Source organism: Calidris pugnax, unplaced genomic scaffold (genome assembly GCF_001431845.1).
Source record: "Calidris pugnax isolate Ruff unplaced genomic scaffold, ASM143184v1 scaffold23, whole genome shotgun sequence".
In the NCBI taxonomy this organism is placed as follows: Eukaryota; Metazoa; Chordata; class Aves; order Charadriiformes; family Scolopacidae; genus Calidris; species Calidris pugnax.
Window position 1 is genome coordinate 3,331,241 of NW_015090772.1, and position 22,601 is coordinate 3,353,841.

At 44.1% G+C, this 22,601-nt stretch overlaps 1 protein-coding gene across 4 annotated transcripts in view; it reads left to right on the plus strand.

The window, feature by feature from the left end:
• Window positions 1-22,601, plus strand: part of AOAH (acyloxyacyl hydrolase) — a 109,234-nt gene that overhangs the window by 61,495 nt on the left and 25,138 nt on the right. For all 4 annotated transcript variants that reach the window (XM_014942427.1, XM_014942446.1, XM_014942420.1 and 1 more), the window contains exons 15-19: window positions 685-779; window positions 10,094-10,185; window positions 12,570-12,652; window positions 20,196-20,232; window positions 21,269-21,343. In XM_014942427.1, the coding sequence (XP_014797913.1) occupies window positions 685-779; window positions 10,094-10,185; window positions 12,570-12,652; window positions 20,196-20,232; window positions 21,269-21,343 (382 nt within the window). The remainder of the gene's footprint in view (window positions 1-684; window positions 780-10,093; window positions 10,186-12,569; window positions 12,653-20,195; window positions 20,233-21,268; window positions 21,344-22,601) is intronic.

Sequence of the window (22,601 nt, forward strand, 5' to 3'; positions counted from 1 at the left end):
TTAGGAAACAATTCTTCACAGAGAGAGTGGTAGGGCATTGGAATAGGCTGCCCAGGGAGGGGGGTGAGGGGTTGAGTCCCCATCCCTGGCTGTGTTTAAGGGACGTTTAGATGTGGTGTTGGGGAATATGATGTAGGGGAGAACTTTAGAGTAGGGTAGATGGTTGGACTTGATGATCCCAAGGGTCTCTCCCAGCCTAGATGATTCTGTGATTCTATGATTCTGAGTTGCCCATCCACCACCTAGTTCTGTTCTAAGGAGCTTTGAGCAATTTCCTGAGTAATCTGATTTCCCTAAATGTTTAAATACTTTTTAATGCGTATTCTGTGGGTAGTAAAAAATAAATGTTGCCTGCACAGCCGAGACTCTGCTGAAATAACACATCCATCCTTGCCTACAACCAGGATTTTTTTCTGCCTAGCAAGACCTCTCCCTCTTTTTCATGCCCAGTCCCCAGCTGTTTCTCCAGGCTTGTTGGCACATGCCTGTTAGTCAGGTTTTGCTGCAGATGGAACGAAAATCCCATCGCAGGGTCTGAACACTTCAGCCACGTGACGGGTGGTGTAGCCAGTCCCCCCCTGACTCCATCCCCTGCCCTTGCTGTTGCCCCGTTGGGCTTGTTCTCCACCTTCTGTTGCGGTTTGCTCTTTCTGGCTCATGTGACTAATAAAATGCCTCAATTAGGTGCGGACTCGCAGGGGGTCGTGCTGTTGGGAGACTCAGCTGGCGCTCACTTCCACATCCCTCCTGAGTGGATGACGGTCACGGAGATGTCAGCGGTGAGGAATCGTGCTCGGGTGGCCAAAACCGCTCCGCCGGGGGTTGCCGTTTGCATTCTCCCGTGTGCCACAGGGCTACCGGGGGGGGGAACAAGGGCAAAATGCCTCATTGCACTGGAATTTATAGCCATGGGCTGACGTCTGCCAGTGCCCTCCCTCAGCTGCTCTTCTGAAGATAAAAAGGCACAGCCCTGAGCCACTGCTGCTCCCCCGACATCTGTGCAATTGGGTCAGGGAAAAGTTTGGCTTCGGTGGCCCAGCGCTGTGCCAGAGACACAAAGCAGGACATCTGGCTGGCAGCGCACGTGCCTGCGGTTTGAGGAGACCCGTGCTGCCTGTGGGATCGGTCCTGTCGTTAGCGGGCCTGTTGGTACGGCTCCTCGGTGTGCTAGTGCTGCAGAAGTGACACCACTGACAGGACACGATCTTCTCATTTAGGCTTCTGGCCTTGAAATTACAAATGATAAGAGTCGTAGAATCACAGAATGGTTAGAGTTGGAAGGGACCTTAAAGATCATCGTGTTCCAACCCCCCTGCCCTGGGCAGGGACACCTCCCACCAGACCAGGTTGCTCAAAGCCCCGTCCAGCCTGGCCTTGAACACTTCCAGGGATGGGGCAGCCACAGCTTCTCCTGGCAACCTGTTTGTTTTCTCTCATCTCTGGCATACGCGAAATAGGTCTAGTAACTCCAGTGTTCAGGCTTTGAGGCTTATTGCACAAATATATCTGCAGGTGTTTGGGGGTTATCCAAAGGTTTATAACGGACTTGTCCTAAAGGGAAGAGCTTCTGTAGCGACCGTAAAATCCCCTCAATACATGGATGTCTGTCTTTGGGCAGCATCCCAGCATTTCCCGTTTTCAAACAGTGACAAAATGCCCCTGACTGTGAATTATGCTGAGCCTCAGCTGTTGCAGTTCACTGGCGTGGAATTAAATAACCGAGGGGAAAAAGATCATTCCAGCAAACTGCAGCTGGGAAGGGGGTGGGGGTAAAGGTGCAGGTAAGCTCCTGCTCTTTGCTGTTATCTCCTATTCCAAGATGGTGTCATTCCATAGCCCAGGAGGACGGTGCGTTGTCCTTCTCGGCGCAGCAGGGAGCGGATAGATCGGCGTTGCCCCCTTTCTCTGCTGAAAACATGCTATTCCTCCACTGGCCTTTGTGGAAAATAAGATACGGACATTTTCTGGAGAACAATACTTATTCCAAAATGTCAGTAGTTACAGTGCTGGTGGAGATCTGAGAATTTTGTGTATTTTCCCACTTTTGCCCCCAGGGCTGAGCTGATTTAAATGTTGCAGATTAGCAGTTGTTTTTCTTTGTTAAACGTTTATGAGCAATGATTAGACCAATGACACTGATGACAGAGCTGATGATGAGCATAATAAATTAGCACTAATGATAATTGAGATTATCTTGTCTAATAAAGATGGTAATAATGCTGATGGTGATGATGATTCTGGCAGCAACGCTGGTAGCAGAGCCATGTCAGCATTTTATTATCACCGAAATGAAGGTTTAGGAAGCATTTCTCTTGCTTGAAGCTTGCTGGTCCACTAGTTGGATGGATCGAGGGCTAGTAATGGCGATGCAGAAGCAGAAGCTTCAAGGTCAGGAGCTGGAGTGCAGATTATAAAGTGAGTTTTGATGGCACTTTGTTACTGGCTGATGGGTGCAGAGCAACTTGCATGGAAAGGGAACCATGTGTAAGACCCAACAAATGCATGCTCTCAGTGGTCAACGCATCTGGCCGACGCGTGGGGAAGGTCAAGGACCGGTTGGAAAAGGAGAAGTGAGCTTCTTTCCTTTGCAGAATGGGTGACTCTGGGTTACAGCTGGTAACCTGCTAGTTCTTTGCACCTGGAGTGGTGCAAGGAAGGCAAAGAGAGATGGGTTCACTCTCTGGCCTTTTGCATTCACTCCATTCGTAGTATCTAAAATAAAAGGAGTTAAGACCTCACTGGAATTGGAGAAACTGAATACAATATATGAAGCCTGGACTCCTCATGCAGATTCAGGTCTGCCACAAAGCAATCCTGGGAGGATACCAGGGCTGGCATCTGTTCTGAACCCAGTAAGAAGGGGATGCATTAAGGTATTGCTTAAAATACCACTTATTGGAACTAATAGAAGATGGTAAAAGAGATATAGATATATAGATATAGATAACCTTATGTCCCTTCAGATGCTGGGCACCCCAAGTTGGGAAGCATCAGACAGACCTCTGAGATGGATGTAGCACGGTATGGTGGTCATGTAGAGGATATAGCTCGAGGTAGTTATAACCTCACGTAGAGGATATAGCTCGAGGTAGTTATAATCTCACATAGAGGTTATAGCTACCCAAGCCAGAGCAGGGTTGGGCTAATTACCTTGCAGGACACGCAGCCCTCCTGCAGGTAGCTGAGCTCTACGGTAGCGCACTGCACAGCCACCCGGGTGTCTGCATTACGGGAGATTTGGGATAGGAAAGAACAGGGTTTTTTTTTTTCTAGGACTATTTGCAAGCTTTCCTACCAATCTGGCAAAAATACAGCAATTAAATATTAATGCAAAGATACAGAGAGTTCAGTCGTATAATAAAACTAGTATCTGAGTTTAAACTCTAGCAACAGTAAGAAGTTCTTTAATTTGCAGCTCACCTTAAGGAAGAAAGTTATCAAAGAACGCTGTGGGGTTGGAAGGGACCTCTGGAGATCAGCTAGTCCAACCCCCTGCCAGAGCAGGTCCCACAGGAACGTGTCCAGGTGGGGTTTGAATGTCTCCAGAGAAGGAGACTCCACCATCTCTCTGGGCAGCCTCTGCCAGGGCTCTGCCACCCTCACAGGAAACAAGTTCTTCCTTCTCATGTTTAGATGGAACTTCCTATATTCAAGTCTGTGCCCATTTCTTCTTGTCCTGTCCCTGGGCACCACTGAAAGAAGACCTGCCCCATCCTCCTGACACCCACCCTTGAAGTATTTATAGGTGTTGATCAGATCCCCCCTCAGTCTTCTCCGGACTAAAAAGACCCAAGTCCCTCAACCTTTATCACCTGAGCACAAAAGTGCTAACACAGAAAATTTGGAGCTAATTCAGACTTTGTCACTGCCTCTTCCTCTCGCTCGTCCTCTGCATCTTGCTTTCTGCTGCAGTAGCAGCAATTTAGCTGCCTCGGGGTTGTGAAGGTGCAATACTTTTGTCTCTTGATGCATAGTATTAAATGCCACTGGCAAATATCCTTCATCTTTAGGTTTAATGAACAAATTAACTGGCTTCAGTACTTTTTTAGTGCAAGGCCTTCCTCGAGGAGAATTTCTAAGCGCATCCAGGGATGGTTTTGTGACCAGAGAGTGCAGAGAGTCTATATCCTAATTTCACAGAATACATCCTAAATTTGAGGGACCGCAGCAAGAATTTGAAGTTAGGGCTCTGAGAGGGGAGGATAAGGCATTAGCCTTGTGTACCTACTGTTCCATTGTGCTGTCAAACTCAAGGCACTTGGCTTTGATTCTGCCAAAATTTCTTTAATAGTACACATATAAAAATTAGCTTATCAAATGGTTTGCTCTGCAGTCAATACTAGAGACAGTTCAAAGCTTTAATTTCCATTTCAATGGACTCTCAACACTTTACATGGAATTCTAAATAGGCTCCCCACTCCCCTTGTCCAGGATTTTTATCACAAGGAAAAAGTTGTGTGCCTGTTAATTCAGATTTATTAAGTTTATTTCACTGAATTTCACTGAATTTTTAGAGTTGGAAGGGACCATAGAGATCATTAATGTTTTTCTATATTTTTACATATCTATTTTATATACTTAATTTATTTAATAAATTTCTTATTCATATTTATCCTTACACATGTTCACATATACAAATGTTTACGTATGCAAGTGTAAAGTAAAATTGGTAACAATGCTGCGGTCCCTTCTGTTAATCAGCACCACATCAGTGGCAGCTGTTAATTCCTGTTTGGAAGCTAATTAGGTGGGGAAATAATTTTTCAGGAGAGATGCTGAGAATTTAGTTAAGAGGCTCTGCAGAATGATTGTGCTGCACGTAGCCAACCATGCAAAGGAGCTGTAACGATGAGTGAGGGAAGAGACAATGTGAAGGAGAAATTTCCTCCCTGAAGCAGGCTCAGGATGTCATTTGGGTGACCGATGGTTAGCACAGGGGTGACCAGATGGGTATTTGGGCTGAAGTGCCCATTTTGTCCGGTCCTGAGCTTGAGATGTGCATGACATTAGAGTGGGGACTCATGTTTTCAAGTGCTAGTTCTAAAGCCTTTGCCTAGGAGCCAGTCACAAATGCAATTATCATCCCTCTTAGAGTATCTTCTTTCCACAAAGAGCGTATGGAGGCACTGCTTGGTGTGGAAAATATCCATCACAAGGTGGATGCATCTTTGAAAGCTTTTCACAGGTCAAACTCCTCTTTTTTCTAGTGGTGGAAAAAAAAGAAGTCACTATAGCTATAGCTAAAAGCTATAGCTCAGACTTGTTATTTCTCCAGTTAAAAATCCCCAAAACAACAATAAGAAAAGGAGCCCACCCCACATAGCACTAGGGGAAGACGCAGGTACGTTGAGTTTGAAGTTTTTGACCATTCTGGTACTTCTGAGTCCCAAAGTTTACCCTCCAGGGATCTAGCTGAGGTGTGCAGGCACAGACAGAATGATGTTTGGACCATTACTGAGGACACCTGCCCCCACGTCCCCGCAGAGGCAGCTGAGTGCATGGCTCTGTGCTTAACCTGCCATCACTCCAGTAAACCCCCCATCACCCAGAGGGCAATCACAGGGAGAGAATTATGCGGCTGTAAGAAGGGGATGGGTCAACTTTATTTTGAGTTTTTGCTTGTCAATAGGTTTGGGGTTTGCCAGGCTTTTCTACTTGTAAAAGGTTCAGCAAGAACTGAGCCGAACGTTTATTCCCTTAACCTGAAAAGTTGGACACCACAAATGAAGTGTAATGCAGTAGGCGTGCGCTTTATGAGGTTTAGCAAAGCCAAAGAAATACTGTTTTTTAGGGTTGGGTTTTGATTTTTTTTTTTTTTTGAGGTGGATGGTTTTTGCAGCATGCTAATGTTGAAAACACTGGTGTGTCTAGTGATGGATACTGTGCTCCTGCTGCTCTGTCCATCTGCTTACAATTGACTTCCAAATAGCTACTAAATGCAGCATTTTTCTGTTATATGTCTGGGATAGAAGATTACTTTTAAATCTCATTTTAGAGACAATTTTATCTGGAGATAAAAGCCCTGTATTTATAAATGTGCTGGAAATAATACCCTTTCTAGGAAGATCCATTTTAAAACTCTTGGATCTTTATTTCATGCTGAATAAAGAGAAAAATAAATCCCATCTGTAATCCAGAAAATATCTATTTACCCACAAACTCAAAGGGTTCTCAGGTTTCATGAAAGTAACCGTTTCATACTAAATATTTCCTATTAAAAGAATTCAGTATTTCTTTAAATGCAGGTTCAGAATGTTCAGAACACTTATCCCTGTGAATTCATTTTTGCACCCCAAGAAAACAGTTTGACCTGTGAAAATCCTATTAAAAACGTTCTCTAGGTTCCCTCTAAATCCAGTGAATTGCAGACAGGTTTCTCCCAGCTAGTATTGTGATGACAAAGAGGCTATGTTTTGGGGGAACTAAGGTGATAATTTTGCTAATTTCAAACCTATGCAGCTTTACAGAGTAGAAATGCCATACATGCTTTTTAAAAAGATAGATTGTGCTTTCTTCAAGAGCTCTAAGGCTCGCTTGTTTGTACACTTAGAATGAGAAAATTGTCTGCGGTACTTAATCCATCATGAGGATTTGAACAGCACTGAAGTCAATATAGAATGAAATAGCCAATTCCCCTTCAAATGAAGGGATACTTCAGTGCTTTCATGATTTCTGGGACTGGCATTTCTAGAGGCTTATATGAATGTTAGGTTTCCAATGCCCTTTTGTGTTCTGATTTTGAAAATCCCTTCCCATAGCAACCCTGAACCTTCTTCCCTTTAAGCACAGCTTGGCATGTGTGTGTTTAACATCAGCCATGGCTTTCGCTGCCCTATATTTCAAGGTAGGGCATGTAGAATCACAGAATTGTCCAGGTTGGAAGGGACCTTTCAGATCATCTAGTCCAACCATCAACCTCACTCTGATCAAAACCATCACCAAACCATGTCTCTAAGCACTAGGTCAACCCGGCTTTTCAATCCCTCCAGGGATGGGGCCTCAACCACTGCCCTGGGCAGCCCAGTCCAAGGCTTAAGAACCCTTTCCCTGGAAAAATCGTTCCTAATCTCCAATTTGAACCTCCCCTGGAGCAACTTGAGGCCATTTCCTCTTGTCCCATCATCTGGGACTTGGGAGAAGAGACCGACCTTCAAAATGAGACCTCTCCAGAGCATTTGAGGCTAAAATATGGCATTTGAAGCTAGGCTGGAATAACTTTCTAATCATTCTCTGCTAAAATCTGGCACGTAGGCTGAAGCATGGATTCTCAGCCAAAATAGTCTAGAGAATGGTATTTAAACAAGGCTGTGCTCAGAAGAGTTTTAAGCTAAAAGTCAACAGAGACCCACCTCTTGAGTGGGACACATTTGCATCTGAGACTAAGTGAAACGCAGTCTGTTAGACCTCGCTTTCCAAACTACCTCACTGCAGAGTTCAAGGTCTAGCATTCTTCAGAAATTTCCATTAACTACTCAACTTCACCCTTTGGTCCTGAAATATCTTCAAAATTCTTGCTTTAAGTGCTTTGCTGGAACAGTGTCAACGCTAAACGTATATACAGTTTTTAAAATGAAACTATAATTCTGGGCTCGAATGTTCCTTTCCAAAGCAATTTGCAACTCAATTAGGTTCTGGCTAATTCATATTTAAGCTAAGTTTGAAGGAAAAGAAAAACACAACTATTTAAAATTATTGGGGCTTGTCCAATGAAAATACTGTTTTGAGATGCCAATGGGAAATAATGAGAGAAATGGTCATAGAAAGATTTGTTTTAAAAATGTCTAATCATTTTGGGGCTCTTTTTATACTCTTAGATTTGGTGACTTATCAGATATCATATCTATAGTTTGTTATGTATTTCTGTGCACTGACTTATAAGAGATTGTATCTATAGTTTGCTCTATAGATTTCTATAAACTATATTTCTATAAACTCTAAAGGTTTCTGTCACCTTTAATGCAAAGCTACAAGGAGGCAAATATTGCAAATGACCAAGCCATACGGTACCCCTCCAGTTGTGCTCATAGCTGTGCCCTTGAGTTAATTCCTTGTTTCCATACAAAACTATCAGATTTGAAGTACCCCTCTATTCTGCTCTACCCCTCTGCTCTGCTCTGATGAGACCCCACCTGGAGCACTGTGTCCAGCTCTGGAGTCCTCAGCACAGGAAGGACATGGAGCTGTTGGAACAGGTCCAGAGTAGGGCCACAAAGATGCTCAGAGGGCTGGAGCACCTCTGCTGTGAGGACAGGCTGAGAGAGCTGGGGTTGTTCAGCCTGGAGAAGAGAAGGCTCCAGGGAGACCTTATAATGGCCTTCCAGTACCTGAAGGGGCTACAGGAGAGATGGGGAGGGACTCTTGGTCAGGGAGTGGAGCCATAGGATGAGGGGTAATGGTTTTAAACTGAAAGAGGGGAGATTTAGATAAGATACCAGAAAGAAATTCTTTGCTGTGAGGGTGGTGAGAGCCTGGCCCAGGTTGCCCAGAGAAGCTGTGGCTGCCCCATCCCTGGAGGGGTTCAAGGCCAGGCTGGATGGGGCTTGGAGCAACCTGCTCTGGTGGGAGGTGTCCCTGCCCAGGGCAGGGGGTTGGAACTGGATGATCTTTGAGGTCCCTTCCAACTCCAACCATTCTGTGATTCTATGAAGAAGCAGATTTGGAAGATCCGTCCAGTCCTAAAAAAAATATTTTATATATATATGTGTACATAGAGATATACACAAGGACACATACATATATATATGTGAGGAAAAGAGAGGACCAACTGAAAGATAATTAAGCCAAACCCATTTTTACTTTGATAACTGATGCAGATGTAAGTAGGTCAGATACACTGTTATGTGCTTTAAACTGGCATCTACTCTGCATTAGGCTGCTCAGAGCTTGGCTTCAGGATTTCTTTCCCCCCAACAGTCTCTTTTCTCCCCTTTCTCTGTGTCTCCCCTCATCCTCTTACAGTCAAAACCCATAGGCACAACATAGTCAAGCATAGCTCCTGTTCACCTAAATGAGAATTTTCTTGGTGGGGACCACAAGATTTAGCTCTTCTGTAGCTCCTCAGTTACCTCTGACCTTCCTGGAGAATTCTCCACCTGCTTGCTGTTTATAGCAGGGAGGGTTAAACGAAAGCCTACAATTGCTTGACAAGAAAATGAAATTACTAAATTACATGGATTAAATCCGGTAAGTTCTCTGATCTTTTGTTTTCACCTCCTTTTGGCCAAAACAAAAGAAAAAACCCTTTTCATCACCAGTTTTTCAGTAGGAGCACACTTGATTTATGCATTTGTCTTGGCCAGCGTACCCCAGATTACAAGAAACGGAAAATTTACTCCACGTTGTCATCTTTGTGAGGTGGCACGATGCCTTGAGGCCATTTTTCTTGCCTTCTACGATTTTTTTGACACATTCGTAAATCGAAGTGGAAACAAACAGGGTTTTGAGAGTGCAACATGGCTGGGATCTGCAGAGAGAGGCTTTCACAGAGGCAGTTGCTTAAGAAAAATAAAAAAAAAAAGCATTAGGGACTAATACCAGCAAAAGCAGAGAAGGGGAAAGGTTGCATCTGTTTGCGTGGGAAGATTCTGGCAGACCATGTGTTTTTCTCTGTGCTCCCTGCTGTCCTCAGGGGCCTTTCTGGCTGTTGCTTCGGAGCCATCCCCAAAATTTGCAGTGAGGTTTTTTAGGGCCTCAGATGCTCGCAGTTCATCCTGCTGGAGAGGGCAAGGGAGCTTGGAGTGAATTTGATACTCTCCCTCTGCCGTATATACCGGGGACAATACATTGTCATCTCTCCACCTGCCCAAGGAAGTCCACCTTTGGACAGGACGGATGGTCTTTCAAAATTAAAAGGTCCCAGGAGATGTGATATCTCTTCTACTTTTCCTTCCTCCATCCGTTCATATGCCTATTTTACAAGAGTCAACTTCTAAAGTTTATGCATAAATTATTACCGCTACAGCTCTAATTACAATTGCTCTTGTCCCAGCGATGCTCCGGTTAAAAAGCGCTTGAGTTTGCTGAAAAGATATTTTTTTTTTTTTTTTTTGTCTGTGAGGGTGAAATCATGCTGATTAAAAAATTTCTCTTTCAGAAATCATTCGCTAATCTCCCAATGGCTTTCACGGATGAACTTGATTGGCCCCAGTTCTCAGAGATCACTGGGTTTCTGAACTCCACCATCGGGTAAGGCAACAGGCGGGGTGGCCAAGTCCTAGCAAGTCACAAGGTTCCTCAAAGCACAGCAAGAAAAAAAACAAATAAACAGCATTTGCAAGGAAAGATAAAAATGTCAGCTCTGCTACTCTTGTTAAAATCAAGACTGATGCTGGATATAGGAATTTTTTAAAAATCTTTTAAATATATAGACAACGCACAATACTGTAGCCCAGTCTCCCTGAAATTCACGGTAGGTTTTAGAGCTGGTCAAATTGTAATTTAAAAGGACAAAAAAAAACCCAAAGAAATGAAATAAAAAACAAACTCACTTTTTTTTTTTCAAAATTCTGGGGCAGGGAGAAGGGGAATATTGCTCAAACTAACAAAAATCAGCACTTCCCTTTTCTTATTTTTTTTTTAATTTTTTTTCCTCTCTCCCTCTTCCTCCTGTTTCCTTTTTGCTGCTGAAACAATGGAATAAATGGTAACCCCAGGGTTATTTCACAATGTGCCTTTTTTTTGGGACAACCTTTCTTCCCTCCTCTTTTTTTTTCACATTCAGAGGGAAGTAGCAAAAGAAGAATTTGGAAATTCTCGTGACCTGATTTTCTGTGTTAGGTTTGCTCATTGGGAGGGATGCAGGGATAGATGGAAAAAAGAACTCTCTGCCAGAAGGGGAGGAAAATAAAAGTCCAAACACACACACAAAAAAAAACCACCTTGGAATGCCTGCAGTTTGAACTGTGAAGTTAAAAAGAAGTAAATCACAATTTTGTTAATTATCTTTCTGGCCAGCATTAAGAGGCCCTTGGCTCCTGCCAGAACTGAAAGATACAGTCATCAGCAGTGCCTGGTCTGGCCTGAGTTTCAGATAATTTGTATTTATATGTCTAAGGTAGGTCATGAATCCAGTGAAATGCCAAATTAAGCATGAGCAATGCCTAAAGAGGCTCTCTACCCACAGAATTAAAAAGTTGGAAGAATATATTCCTTTCCAGGAAGAATATCTGTTGCCCCATACACTTGGACTTTTTGCTTTCTTTTTCCTCCCTGTGCGAAAACCAGGCTCCCAGCCTCAGCTACCTTCACACAGTGTGTGTTTAAGGAGGTACAACTGCTTGACAAGTCAACAGAGAAGATCTTTGCAGCCTCCTCTTTCAGAGTCAGCAGCAAAACCGACTGTTAAAAATCTATTACAGTGTCCAGCTACTCAGTGCACAGTATTTAACTGAGCTCCCAAGAATTTCAAGTTCACAAGTGATCAAAGCTTAGTATTGACCTTGAAGTTGTCAGTGAAAGGCCTTGGTTCTGGTTTTTAATCTCTTCCACATCTAAAAGGAATAAAAAAGAAGGACTTTGGGACTTCAAAGCATTTTTTAAGAGAAATAGCTCCAAATCTCCCATCACAATGACTAAGAGTGGTGGAGACGGGTAGGCAACGTGCATTTACTCCGAGCCTGCAGAAATAGAGACACAAACTGATGCAGTCCATGCCCATCTTTCCCTTGCCCTGACGGCTGAGCAGGGACACCGCTGATTAATTAATATCCTCTAACCATGAAGGTCTATTTGCCATTTCTGGTCCTCCCACCTGTTACGCTGAAAACCAAAGAGCCCGGGTGTTTCTTGTGTAGCTCATTGCATGGTGCCTGGTTGATGGTATCACGTGGATAGTTACTTTTTATTGCTGGTTTCAAAATTAATCCTTGTCTTCTTTTTCTCTGCATTCACCCACGTTTGCTGTTCTTAAACCATGGTATTTAAGTCATCTGATTCTTTCGGTGTCGAAGTTCAAACACAAAATCAACAGCCCCTACAAAGAAGACCATGTACTTGTGGCTGGGAGCGTGGTCTTCTCATCAGCTTCCCTCTGGGCTGTTATCCTTTTCATTTGCATTTTCTTTTTTCTCAATACTGCAAAACGAGGGAGAGAACTAATCGCAATCAGGCATAACTTGTTTTCAGATCAATCTATCCAAGATGTATGGCATTGGGAAATGAACACCCTGCCAATATTTCTTCTCTTTTATTTACTGTTCCACCACAACAAATTGAAGAGTCAATTAGTGAGCAATCAACAGGATTGTTTTGATAAATGATGTTTAACAAAAAGGTTTTTAAACACCTTATGTGAAAAGCTGGGATAAAAGCATCCTGGATGCAGCAATTTCAAAGAAAGTCTCCCTCAATTTATAGTTTCTGAGAGAATATCTTGGCTTCTGTTTTAGGCCACCCTGTTCAAGGTGAAAAAGATTTATGACCACAAAAAAGAGAGACGGTGAAATAAAAGTATATACGTAACTGAGGCACAGAGTTGTTCAGAGGCAAGAACATACTTCATTTTTAATATCAGCTGTGCTTTCATTGGTATCATGTGAGTTTAGAGCTTGCATTTTCTCAATTTGTTTCAGAGGCTGGACAGATTCTCTGTATCTACGTTTACGCCAGAGAAATCGCTGTAATCACAGAGACTTACAGAACATTTCCCAGAATGGTATGTTAAGCTTTTTTCACTTTTTTTTTTTTTTTGACTCTTACTAGTCTGATACTTGTTGCTGTTTTAATAAAAATATTTCAGGAGAAAAAAGAAAAGAGAAGCCCTTTCCTAAATGCATGAATGGAAAAATAGAGAGCAGCACTTATTTATCTTGGTGTCTTCTCTTCTGGCTCTGAGTAGGGATCTGTGTGGCTTGATCACTTTTATCCATGCACTGACTAAGAATCATGGAATCATGGAATTGTTAGAGTTGGAAGGGACCTTTAGAGATCATCCGGTCCAACTCCCCTGCCAAAGCAGGGCTGCCCAGAGCACATCACTCAGGAGCATCCAGGTGGGGCTTGAAGATCTCCAGAGAAGGGGACTCCACACCCTCCCTGGGCAGCCTCTGCCAGGGCTCTGACACCCTCACTGGGAAGAAGTTTTTTCTCATATTTAAATGGAACCTCTTATGTTCCAGCTTGAGCCCGTTGCCCCTTGTCCTATCGCTGGAAACCACTGAAAAGAGTCCGGCTCCAACATCCTTCAACTCACCCTTTAGATACTTATAAACATAAACAAGGGCTCCCCTCAGCCTTCTCTTCTCCAGGCTAAAGAGTCCCAGCTCCTTGAGCCTCTCCTCGTAAGGGAGATGCTCCAATCCCTCCATCATCTTTGTTGCCCTACACTGGACTCTCTCCAGCAGTTCCCTGTCCCTCTTGAACTGGGGAGCCCAGCACTGGAGGCAGGATTCCAGTTGTGGCCTCCCCAGTGCAGAGCAGAGGGGGAGAATGACCTCCCTCCACCTCCTGGCCACACTCTTCCCTACGCAGCCCAGGATCCCATTTGCCCCCCTGTAATTTTATGGGGTTTTTTTTTTGGCCGTGGCCAAAAGTGGGGATTTAGAAGGATGTAATGAGTAGTGATGGAGTTAAAAGGTCCCCCCTCCATCTCCTCTGGAGGCTGTGGCATGGTCCCCACTTGCTTGCAGACCCCAGCTCTGCACTCCCATGAGGGATGCCAAGAGGGCCCTACGCTGCACCCCACGGAAGCACAGGGGCCTCATGGAGTGGGCACAAGCCCAAGTCAATCTCATAGCAAGGGTGTCCGTGACATCCGGTGACATCCTTTGCAGCTGGAGACCAGCAAATAGAAGTCCTCTTGCAAAACTGGGGAGATCAATGGTGCAGGCATCTCAGCATGCTCTTAGAACTCTTAAGAGAGGAATCAAGGACACATACAGGTAAACCAAAATTGGGACAACACTTAACGCTGTTAAGTGTTAATTAATTAAATAATTTTGTGGGGCTGGCTTAATATCTTCTTTCTATGAAATAACATCCTGTGTTGCCAAGGGTATATGCAGGAGATGTAATCTAACTAGAATTAAGGACAGTGTCTTGTAAGGTGTCTCTACAGGAGATGTTTGTACAATTGAATAAGATGGGCTAATGATAAGGCCCTTGTCTGTAAACTAGAGGCTCCTCAGCTGGAGGTGGTGGTCGGAGAGAGGCATCGGGGTGTACAGGGGAATTTCAAGGAAATTGGGACTAGATGATCTCCAGAGGTCCCTTCCAACTCTGACAATTCTGTGATTCCCTGAAGGAACATCCAGGAGTGCAGGATAAAGCTGTAAAGAGACTGAGGAGGTTGCAAGATGCATCACACTCAGCATTTGCTCTAGGGTCAGGGAGGCAGTCCTACCTCATATAAGCCACTGAGTCCTACCACATATAAGCCAAATTCCTCAGAATTTGGTCCCTTTTGCCTAGGGAGGACCCAGTTTGGTGAGAATAGATACAGAGAAGAGCTTTGGGGAAGATTAGGGCAGTGAAGACCTCTGAAGGGATGTTAAGACACCTTGGCAACTGAGCAAAGCAAAAATTAAGAAGGATTATGGTTTTTAATCCTTCTGAGGCGTAAACACCACAGAGTGGGGAGAATGGTTTAAACTGAAGGATAGTTCTGCTACAAGAACATGGGTTTTCATTAATCCTACTTTTGTTTGGAGGGGAAATTAAAAAAAAAAAAAAACAGGTTACTACCAAGGAGTGAAAACCTAGAATAGCCCTGAAAACAGAGGAGTGGGGGCAAAAAAAGAAACCCTGAGTTGTTTCAAGACAGAGTTTGATTATATTTGTCAAAGGGGTTGTGTGAAGGGAGGACACTAATCTCCCTTAGAAATTGAGGTTTATGATGTTAGCTTTTGTGTGTTGGATTAGGTGATGTCCCCAACAGCAGGTTTAAAAGATGCTTGATTATTCTCTGATTATCACATTGTGTTTCTATTGTATTTAATTAATTTTCCTGCTTCAGGAATCTGGCTGCACAAGCTGGGGAAAATTTATTCTCCTCGGGTAGATAATTTGGCTTTATGTGATGCCTGCTCCCTCTCCAACAAATGAGTCACGCCGGCTGCAAGCGAGGAGCGCTGCTGCCCCTAGTGCCACTTAGAAATGTGTTAAATGCTTGGGATTTCCTGCAAGATTTAGGATCAGGAAGGGTCTGCCCCAGCCCCTCACCTCCGACAGACAGAGATCTTCCCATGCAGAAGAGGTGGCACAGAAAGGTAGCGTGATGCAAGGATCACTTCCAGGCTCAGGTGGCCATTTTCACCTAAAAAAATTGCCTTCTGGTGCCAGCAACAATGCCACTGGTAATGCCTCATACACCTTCCTCCTTCCTATTGCACGTGTGGTGCTCCTGAGGGCACTAGGGTTGGTGACTTCCATCATTGCAGTCCCCTAAATGTGCTTTCTGGTGAGAGAATAAAACAAAGGCCAAAGGAGATGGTCAATGGATGGTTCTTCTCATTTATATCCAGTTCATCTCAGTACCTTATACCCTATTACCTTGCTCTGCTCTCTTTACGTTAATGGAGGCTTACTTTCTGCTCTTCCTTTTTCCCAATTCCCTCACAGACTTTTTTATTTTAAAAAAATCTCTCTGTCTTCATCATTCCTTTTTCTCTCCCCTTCATGTATCTCCTTTCCGCTTAGACTACAGACACCTGCAGGATATAAAAGGAGGTGAGACTGTGTCAGGGCAAAAGACTCTGAGGAAAACTGAGAGGGGAATTTAGAAAAAAGGAAAAATTACAAGTGGTAGAAAAATCCCAGGGTATCTTCCCTCAGTGTCTTCTCTTAATCATCGCGCTGACACCACGTTGTAAAGGTTGGCTTTTATTGCCTCGTTTGGTGTAATACTTTCCCCAAATGGGAGGATTTAAATGGCCTCTCTCCGTCTCCATAAAGCAAAAAGCTGGCCACCAACCTGGCCTAGTCCCACCTGAGACAGCTGCTTCTTGTGAAGATGATGCTTGACAGCCCCACACATATAGAATGAGAGGAAGAGAAGCTAAAGATGTGGATCTGATAGGGGAGGTGTGCGGCCGAGAGCCATGGCCCAGGGATGGCAGGCCAAGCTGCAGACCGAGAGCAATGGTAGTGGCATTCTTGCTTTCCCTTTCTTCAAAATTCCTGTTATACCCTGGAGGTGGTGGGCTCTTTCCTCCTCTGCGGTTGGCTTCGGGGCAGGTTATGCAGTCAGGTCCTGGGAGAGAACCTTCCAGCTCCCCGTGTGTGTTATCCATGGCCCGTGAATATATTCATAGAATCATAGAATCATAGAATGGTTAGAGTTGGAAGGGACCTCAAAGATCATCCAGTTCCAACCCCCCTGCCCTGGGCAGGGACACCTCCCACCAGAGCAGGTTGCTCCAAGCCCCATCCAGCCTGGCCTTGAACCCCTCCAGGGATGGGGCAGCCACAGCTTCTCTGGGCAACCTCTTCCAGTGTCTCACCACCCTCATAGTAAAAAATTTCTTCCTGAGATCTAATCTGAATCTTTTTTCTTCCAATTTAAAACTGTTTCCCCTTGTCCTATCACTACACTTCCTGGCAAAGAGTCCTTCTCCAGCTCTTCTACAGGCACCCTTCAGGTGCTATAGCGGCTGGAAGGCCGCTATAAGGTCTCCCTGGAGCCTTCTCTTCTCCAGGCTGAACAACCCCAGCTCTCTCAGCCTGTCCTCACAGCAGAGGTGCTCCAGCCCTCTGATCATCTTTGTGGCCCTCTGCTGGACCTGTTCCAGCCGGTCCATGTCCTTCCTGTGTTGAGGACTCCAAAGCTGGACACAGTATTCCAGATATTCACATCACATTCACAGATATTCATATTGGAACTGCTGACGTTTATTTGGGGTGATCATCTTTGCTCACTTTGGGCACCACACAAGAGGCTTGGTATATCACAGAATCACAGAATGCTATGGGGTTGGAAGGGACCTCTGGAGATCATCTAGTCCAACCCCCCCAAAACCCAGATATAGGTTAATAATTTGTAACAAATCTGTTCTCTGCCACTACAACCCAGATATAGGTTAAAAATTTGTAACAAATCTGTTCTCTGCCACTACTACTGCCTTCAGCTTGTGGTTGCTCAACATGCAGCTCCCAGTCCTAATCAATGTTTTCCATCAAAATGGCTTGCTGAGCAGTTTTCAACAGCCAGTTATTATTGTTTCATTGTTTTCAGTAGGGTTTTGGTGTCTTACCCTCCAGCAGCTTCACACAGGTTTGTAGGTCATGTGTTGTTTGTGATTGTTGACTGGCTGAGTGAGATCTTCAGCTGTGAAGGCTGGGCATGAATGCTCAGGTGTGGAGTCAGAAAGTTCTTTTAAATATTCTTCAGCGCTTCTAAGAGATCCTTTTGTTTTGATAAAAGCATCCTGACAGTAAAATCAGTTGCTAAAATATTCCAAAAAATCATTAGATAAACACAGGGAAAGTGAATACCCTAATTACAGAACAATCTTGTGATTGTCATCCATGTTCTGCATGAGATACTTGGATAATGTCTGCTATTTCAAAACACAGGTATTGTATATTCCTTTGCCATTTGTAGTCTGATCTGTCTCTTCGGGATTCTTGCTTCTGACCAGAAAACTTAGGCCTTATTAACAGCCACTGTGGCTCACTGGGCCATCAAGAACCAGATATCTCACATTGGCTTCAAAGCCAGTTAAGAAATACTAATTATTTTTTTTTCTTCGTCTGTCTTAGAAATTCTAGTCCACCTGGAGTTCATTTGGGGAAAACCAGAGACATTTTTCTTTGCACTGTTACATTTCCAATTGTATTTTACAGCATACTTTTTTCAGCCTGGAGAAAAGGAGGCTGAGGGGAGACCTTCTGGCTCTCTCCAACTCCCTGAAAGGAGGGTGTAGCCAGGGGGGGCCGGTCTCTTCTCCCAAGGAACAGGCCATGGGACAAGAGGAAATGGCCTCAAGTTGCCCCAGGGGAGGTTCAGATTGGAGATTAGGGAAGGTGTTTCCCCAGAAAGGGTTAATACCAGTCTGGGCCTGGGCTGCCCAGGGCAGTGGTTGAGGCCCCATCCCTGGAGGGATTGAAAAGCCGGGTTGACCTAGTGCTTAGAGACATGGTTTGGTGATGGTTTTGATCAGAGTGAGGTTGATGGTTGGACTAGATGATCTGAAATGTCCCTTCCAACCTGGACAATTCTATCATTCTGTAAGGGAGCAAAAGATTAGAAGTCAAGAAATTATTCTTGTCCACCCTGCTCTTCTGGTGCTCTCTGGACCCAGGCTCTTTCAGTGCCCGTTAGTGCTGCCCCTTGTCAGCCACGTGAGGTCTAAGAGCAAGAAAATCAAGATGTGCATCTCAGGTATTCCAAGGTTTATGAACTTTGGGGGTTGCTCACAAGTGGAAGCAGACCCAATACTGACGCCTCAACCAAAACTAACCCCCCCCTTACTGGTCTGAAAATATTTGGAAAGCAACAGAGATGGGGGAGGAGAGATCCAGGAACAGCTGCCAGGACATTTAACAGTGTAAGGGTAACAGTTCTGCCTCATCTCCTTTTCTCTCTCAGATGTTTTGATCACAGATTGCATCCTGTATCGTAAAAAATTCCTTGAAGACTCAATTTATCCGTGAAAACAGTTCTCTAAAAACCCCCTTCATTTTCTTGATGTTTTTACTTGATTTCTAACTGTGCTAATGCTTTCCACAGAGCTGCTTATAACTACCTACACTTGTGGAGGTAATAAATACTCAAGAACAGCTTCTTGCTTTTTTTTGTAAATACATTTTGAATTTCTAGCCATCCCAGTAGTTTATTTGTGCTGGAACTGCAGCCCTGGTCCGGGGAGCTGTGCAGCAGAATGGCTTAACAGAGGGGTGCTGAGCTCTAGCTGAAAAAAGGGCTATTAAACAGAAAAAAATATAAATAAATCAACTGGCAGTAGTTTTCCAAGCTATATTTTCTAAGGATTTTGTGGGGCTCTTACTCTGCTGAAAAGAGCTTCTCGACATAAGGGCTGGATTTTGAATCCACTCGTGACCATCAGGAGGGAAGCAGCAAACAGATATATTCATTTTTGGCTTGGAAAAAAACCACTGGATTATTTAAAACATAAAGGGTTCCTTGATATATGCAGTTGGCATCACTCTGAGTGATAATAAAAAAGGCATCACTATTAAAATGCAAAGTGTACTATTGCTACCCTTAGGGGTTTATCTCTCAGATCTGTCCTCTGTACCAATCCAGCAAGGATTTAATAATGTTCTGTCCACAAATTTTACCCCCACGAGCTGCAGGGAGGACAGGGTTTGCTCCTTAAAGCAAGTTGCAGAGGCACAATGCAGAAAAGAGGAGAAGAGAGAATTGCCTAAAAGCTTTCCTAGTAGGGAATGCTTTTCTCATTCAAGACATAAATGAAAGATTAGAGAGTTCAGAGATACTCAGGCTTAGCTGGCTCTATTCCTGCAGGAGGAAAGATTTGCATCTAACCATTTGGGTGAGTTGCCATTGAAATGCAGAGCTGCTCAGGGGGGCTGCATCTGGCCTAATAGTATTTTTTGTAAGTCTGCCACTCGTGGGGAGAGCAATGCAGACACCCAAACCTTGGTGACTAGTACTATTTAAGATGTTTTACTGTTTTCTATGGGTATCTTTCCCACCTCCAGCTGCCTCTCCAGAAGTGCACAATCACTCAGGCATCCTCTGTTGCATCTGCCAGCCCCCTTGCAGGTGCCTTGGATACTCTGGGATGTCAAAAATGGCACTTGGTGCCTATGTTTAGGACCTGATTCAGTCCCAGTGTGGTGTAGCTGTGAGACGCTTACTCTCTCAGAAGAGTGAGAACAGTTCCCTTTGCAATTTATAGGGAAAGTTAAAAGTAGACTGACTGTTGACAAGTCAGGTTGGCTGGTTTACAAGAGACTACTATGTTCAACAGATGGAAAGAAGCTGCCAGATCTGGATAAAAAAGCAGATCCAAACAACCCAGCACGTAAAAGTATTTGATTTTCTACAGTCTGAAGTGTGGAATTCAGGCAAGAGGCAGCAGGTCCCTGGATTTAGCTCTACTTTTTAATGCTGGCACCCAAAAAGGTTATAGAGATGAGTTACTGTTCCATTCTTTATTTTTAATGCTCCTGCATTCTTTGAAATATGCAATGAAGTTGGGTTTTGCACTTCATTTTGTCTGTCACTCTAACGATGTTGTACTGTTTCTTTTATTCCTGCTGCATGTGATCAGGTGGTTCTTCAGGAAACCTCCTCTCTTTAATAAAAAGGTGAGTCTTTAATAGGATTCGAATGCTGATAGTGTACCAGAAGTGTTGCTGGAGTCCTACTTCTTCAAAAGAGACAAATAAAACACTGTCAGGAGTGTAGCATCCACCAGTGTCATAAAAAGCACAGCTTCCCTTGGCCACTGTGCTCTGAAGTGCTGGCTGTTTCTTCTCTGGTATAAACATCTATCAACAGAAGAAAAATTGTTTTGAAGTGTGGCTGTCACCAGCTCCAGGGCTTTGACCTTGGCCCAGTTAAGCCAAAGGAGCATTTCCAGTGATTTTAGGGAAAAGACTAAGCCTTTCTCTAAATCTGTGTCCCTCCATTACTCCTGATTTTAGCAATGTAGATAGACATGGGAGATCCGCGGTGTTATCTCCATGTGGATGTGATTGAGTAACTCCTGGACAGTGAGAGGTAGCAACTCTCCTTTTCAGATGAATGTGGGTGGGCTGTGGGGCAATTGGGTTTGATTTAGTTTGCTTGATGCTGATATAGTTCACATCCTGAGGGATTTATTGTCCTTTCCTCCAGAAAAAGTAGCAATGAATCCTTGCCCTCTAGCACTGAACTTCAAACCACATCCTGATTTGATCATGAGCCCAATCCCTACCCATAAACTTGGTTGTCAGCCGTAGTCTTCTTCTCCCATCTCTGATTAAAAACTTCCCATCTTGATTTATGTCTTTGCCCTGAAATGAAACTACCTGATTTGGCTTCTGAATAATACAAAGGAAACAGAAAGCCAGCAGGAAAAACAGTGAAAAAGACAAGTCCAAGGGGGGGACAAAAGGGAGAAGTTAAAAAAAACTCCGTTTAAGAAATTTTACTAAAATAAAAAACTATAGAGATACCCCTTCCCCCCCCCAAAAAAAAAAATCCAACCACCAACTCTCCCAATCATAGAAGCAGAGTCATTTGACCATTGGCCCGATCTAAACGAGCTAATTCCAAACGCGATCTCACCCAAGCGCGGTGGGTGATTCAGACACTGAGAACGTATCTCCCCGTTAATTTAGCTGCTGATTTATCTTTTAGCTTGGCCAGAAACCAGCTGTTGGACTATCCAGCCATAGTCATCTACGCTACAATCGGGAATGATGTCTGCAATGGGTAAGGTGTAAACTTCTTCATTTTAACTTCTTTAGACCACTGCTGGCTGCTTGGACCTTTATGTCTTGTTGCTTTGAGCTTCCCCATGATGGCATTTTTCTTTTCTATTGCTCTGTGCTTCATTATTCTTTTTCTTCTGAAAATACTGATATTTTCAAATACAGTCGTACCTGTATTTGGACTAGTTATTTATCGTAGCTAGTCCTTATTCAGAGCTTGTCTTTCTTTCTTTTAATTACGAGCTGGTGATGAAGTGACCAATGGCATGTCTGAAGTAGAATATTTCTAACGTAGCAGGTGAAATGAGGTATAACAACAACGGAGGAGAAAAAAAAGAGTTTAAAAACATGTATATCCGTCTTACTCAGTGTGTCACCTCCTGTCAGGAGGGGAAACATGACTGGTTTACCTTTTTGGAAGAATGACAACCTAGTCCCCTGTTGAGGTTTATTTTCACCCTGCCTCTGCTGCACACTGCCTGCAGTCTTCGCTGTGCTCTCCTGATGAGGAGTTTTGTCTTTCTGGCTTTACTCGCGTCATAAGCCCAGCAGGAGAATGAACTGAAGCTTTCAAAACTAATAGTCCTGGCATTAGCCATTAGCAATGCTTGCAGGGACGCCAAGAGGTCACGAGTTGGATGTTTCCCCTCCTCCTGGTAGTGGGAAGGCAGAAAATACCTTGCACGTACACGTCACGGGTTTGGGTTTGCCTGTGATCCAAGTGCTGTTGTTGGAGTAACATTATTTTCACCATGATGACTCTTCAGATTTTCTTTTAAGTGGAGGGAAGAAATAAATTTGACTTATGCTGAGACTTTCAAAGAAGTCATTTTAACAAATGACACAGGTTCAGCTAAGTCCCCTTCTAAAGTTTTTAGAAGTCTCGTCTGCAGGTTGTATAAAGAAGCAGGAGCTATTTTGCCGGCTGTCAGACTTTGCCATTAAAACATCTTAGTTTGGGGATCCTAACCCCTGCCTTAACAGCGAGTGTTTGAGTTGAAGCTTTGCACATCAGGGGTTGTGCTGTGGACAGGGAAAGCCAAAGGCCAAGCTTTCCCTGACACAGCAGCGCCTGGAAGCCCTCAACCAGGGCAGAAGTGGGACCACAGGAGACCAAGACCTTGTAGGTCCTTCCCTGGCAGCACACAGAAATAGCCTCCCATGAAACCTTCACCCTTGGCATCTCCCTCTGGTGCTTGTACTCTCTCTGCACCCCTGCCCAGAACTGCCAGCTCTGCTCTCAGCACCACCCTCCTGCT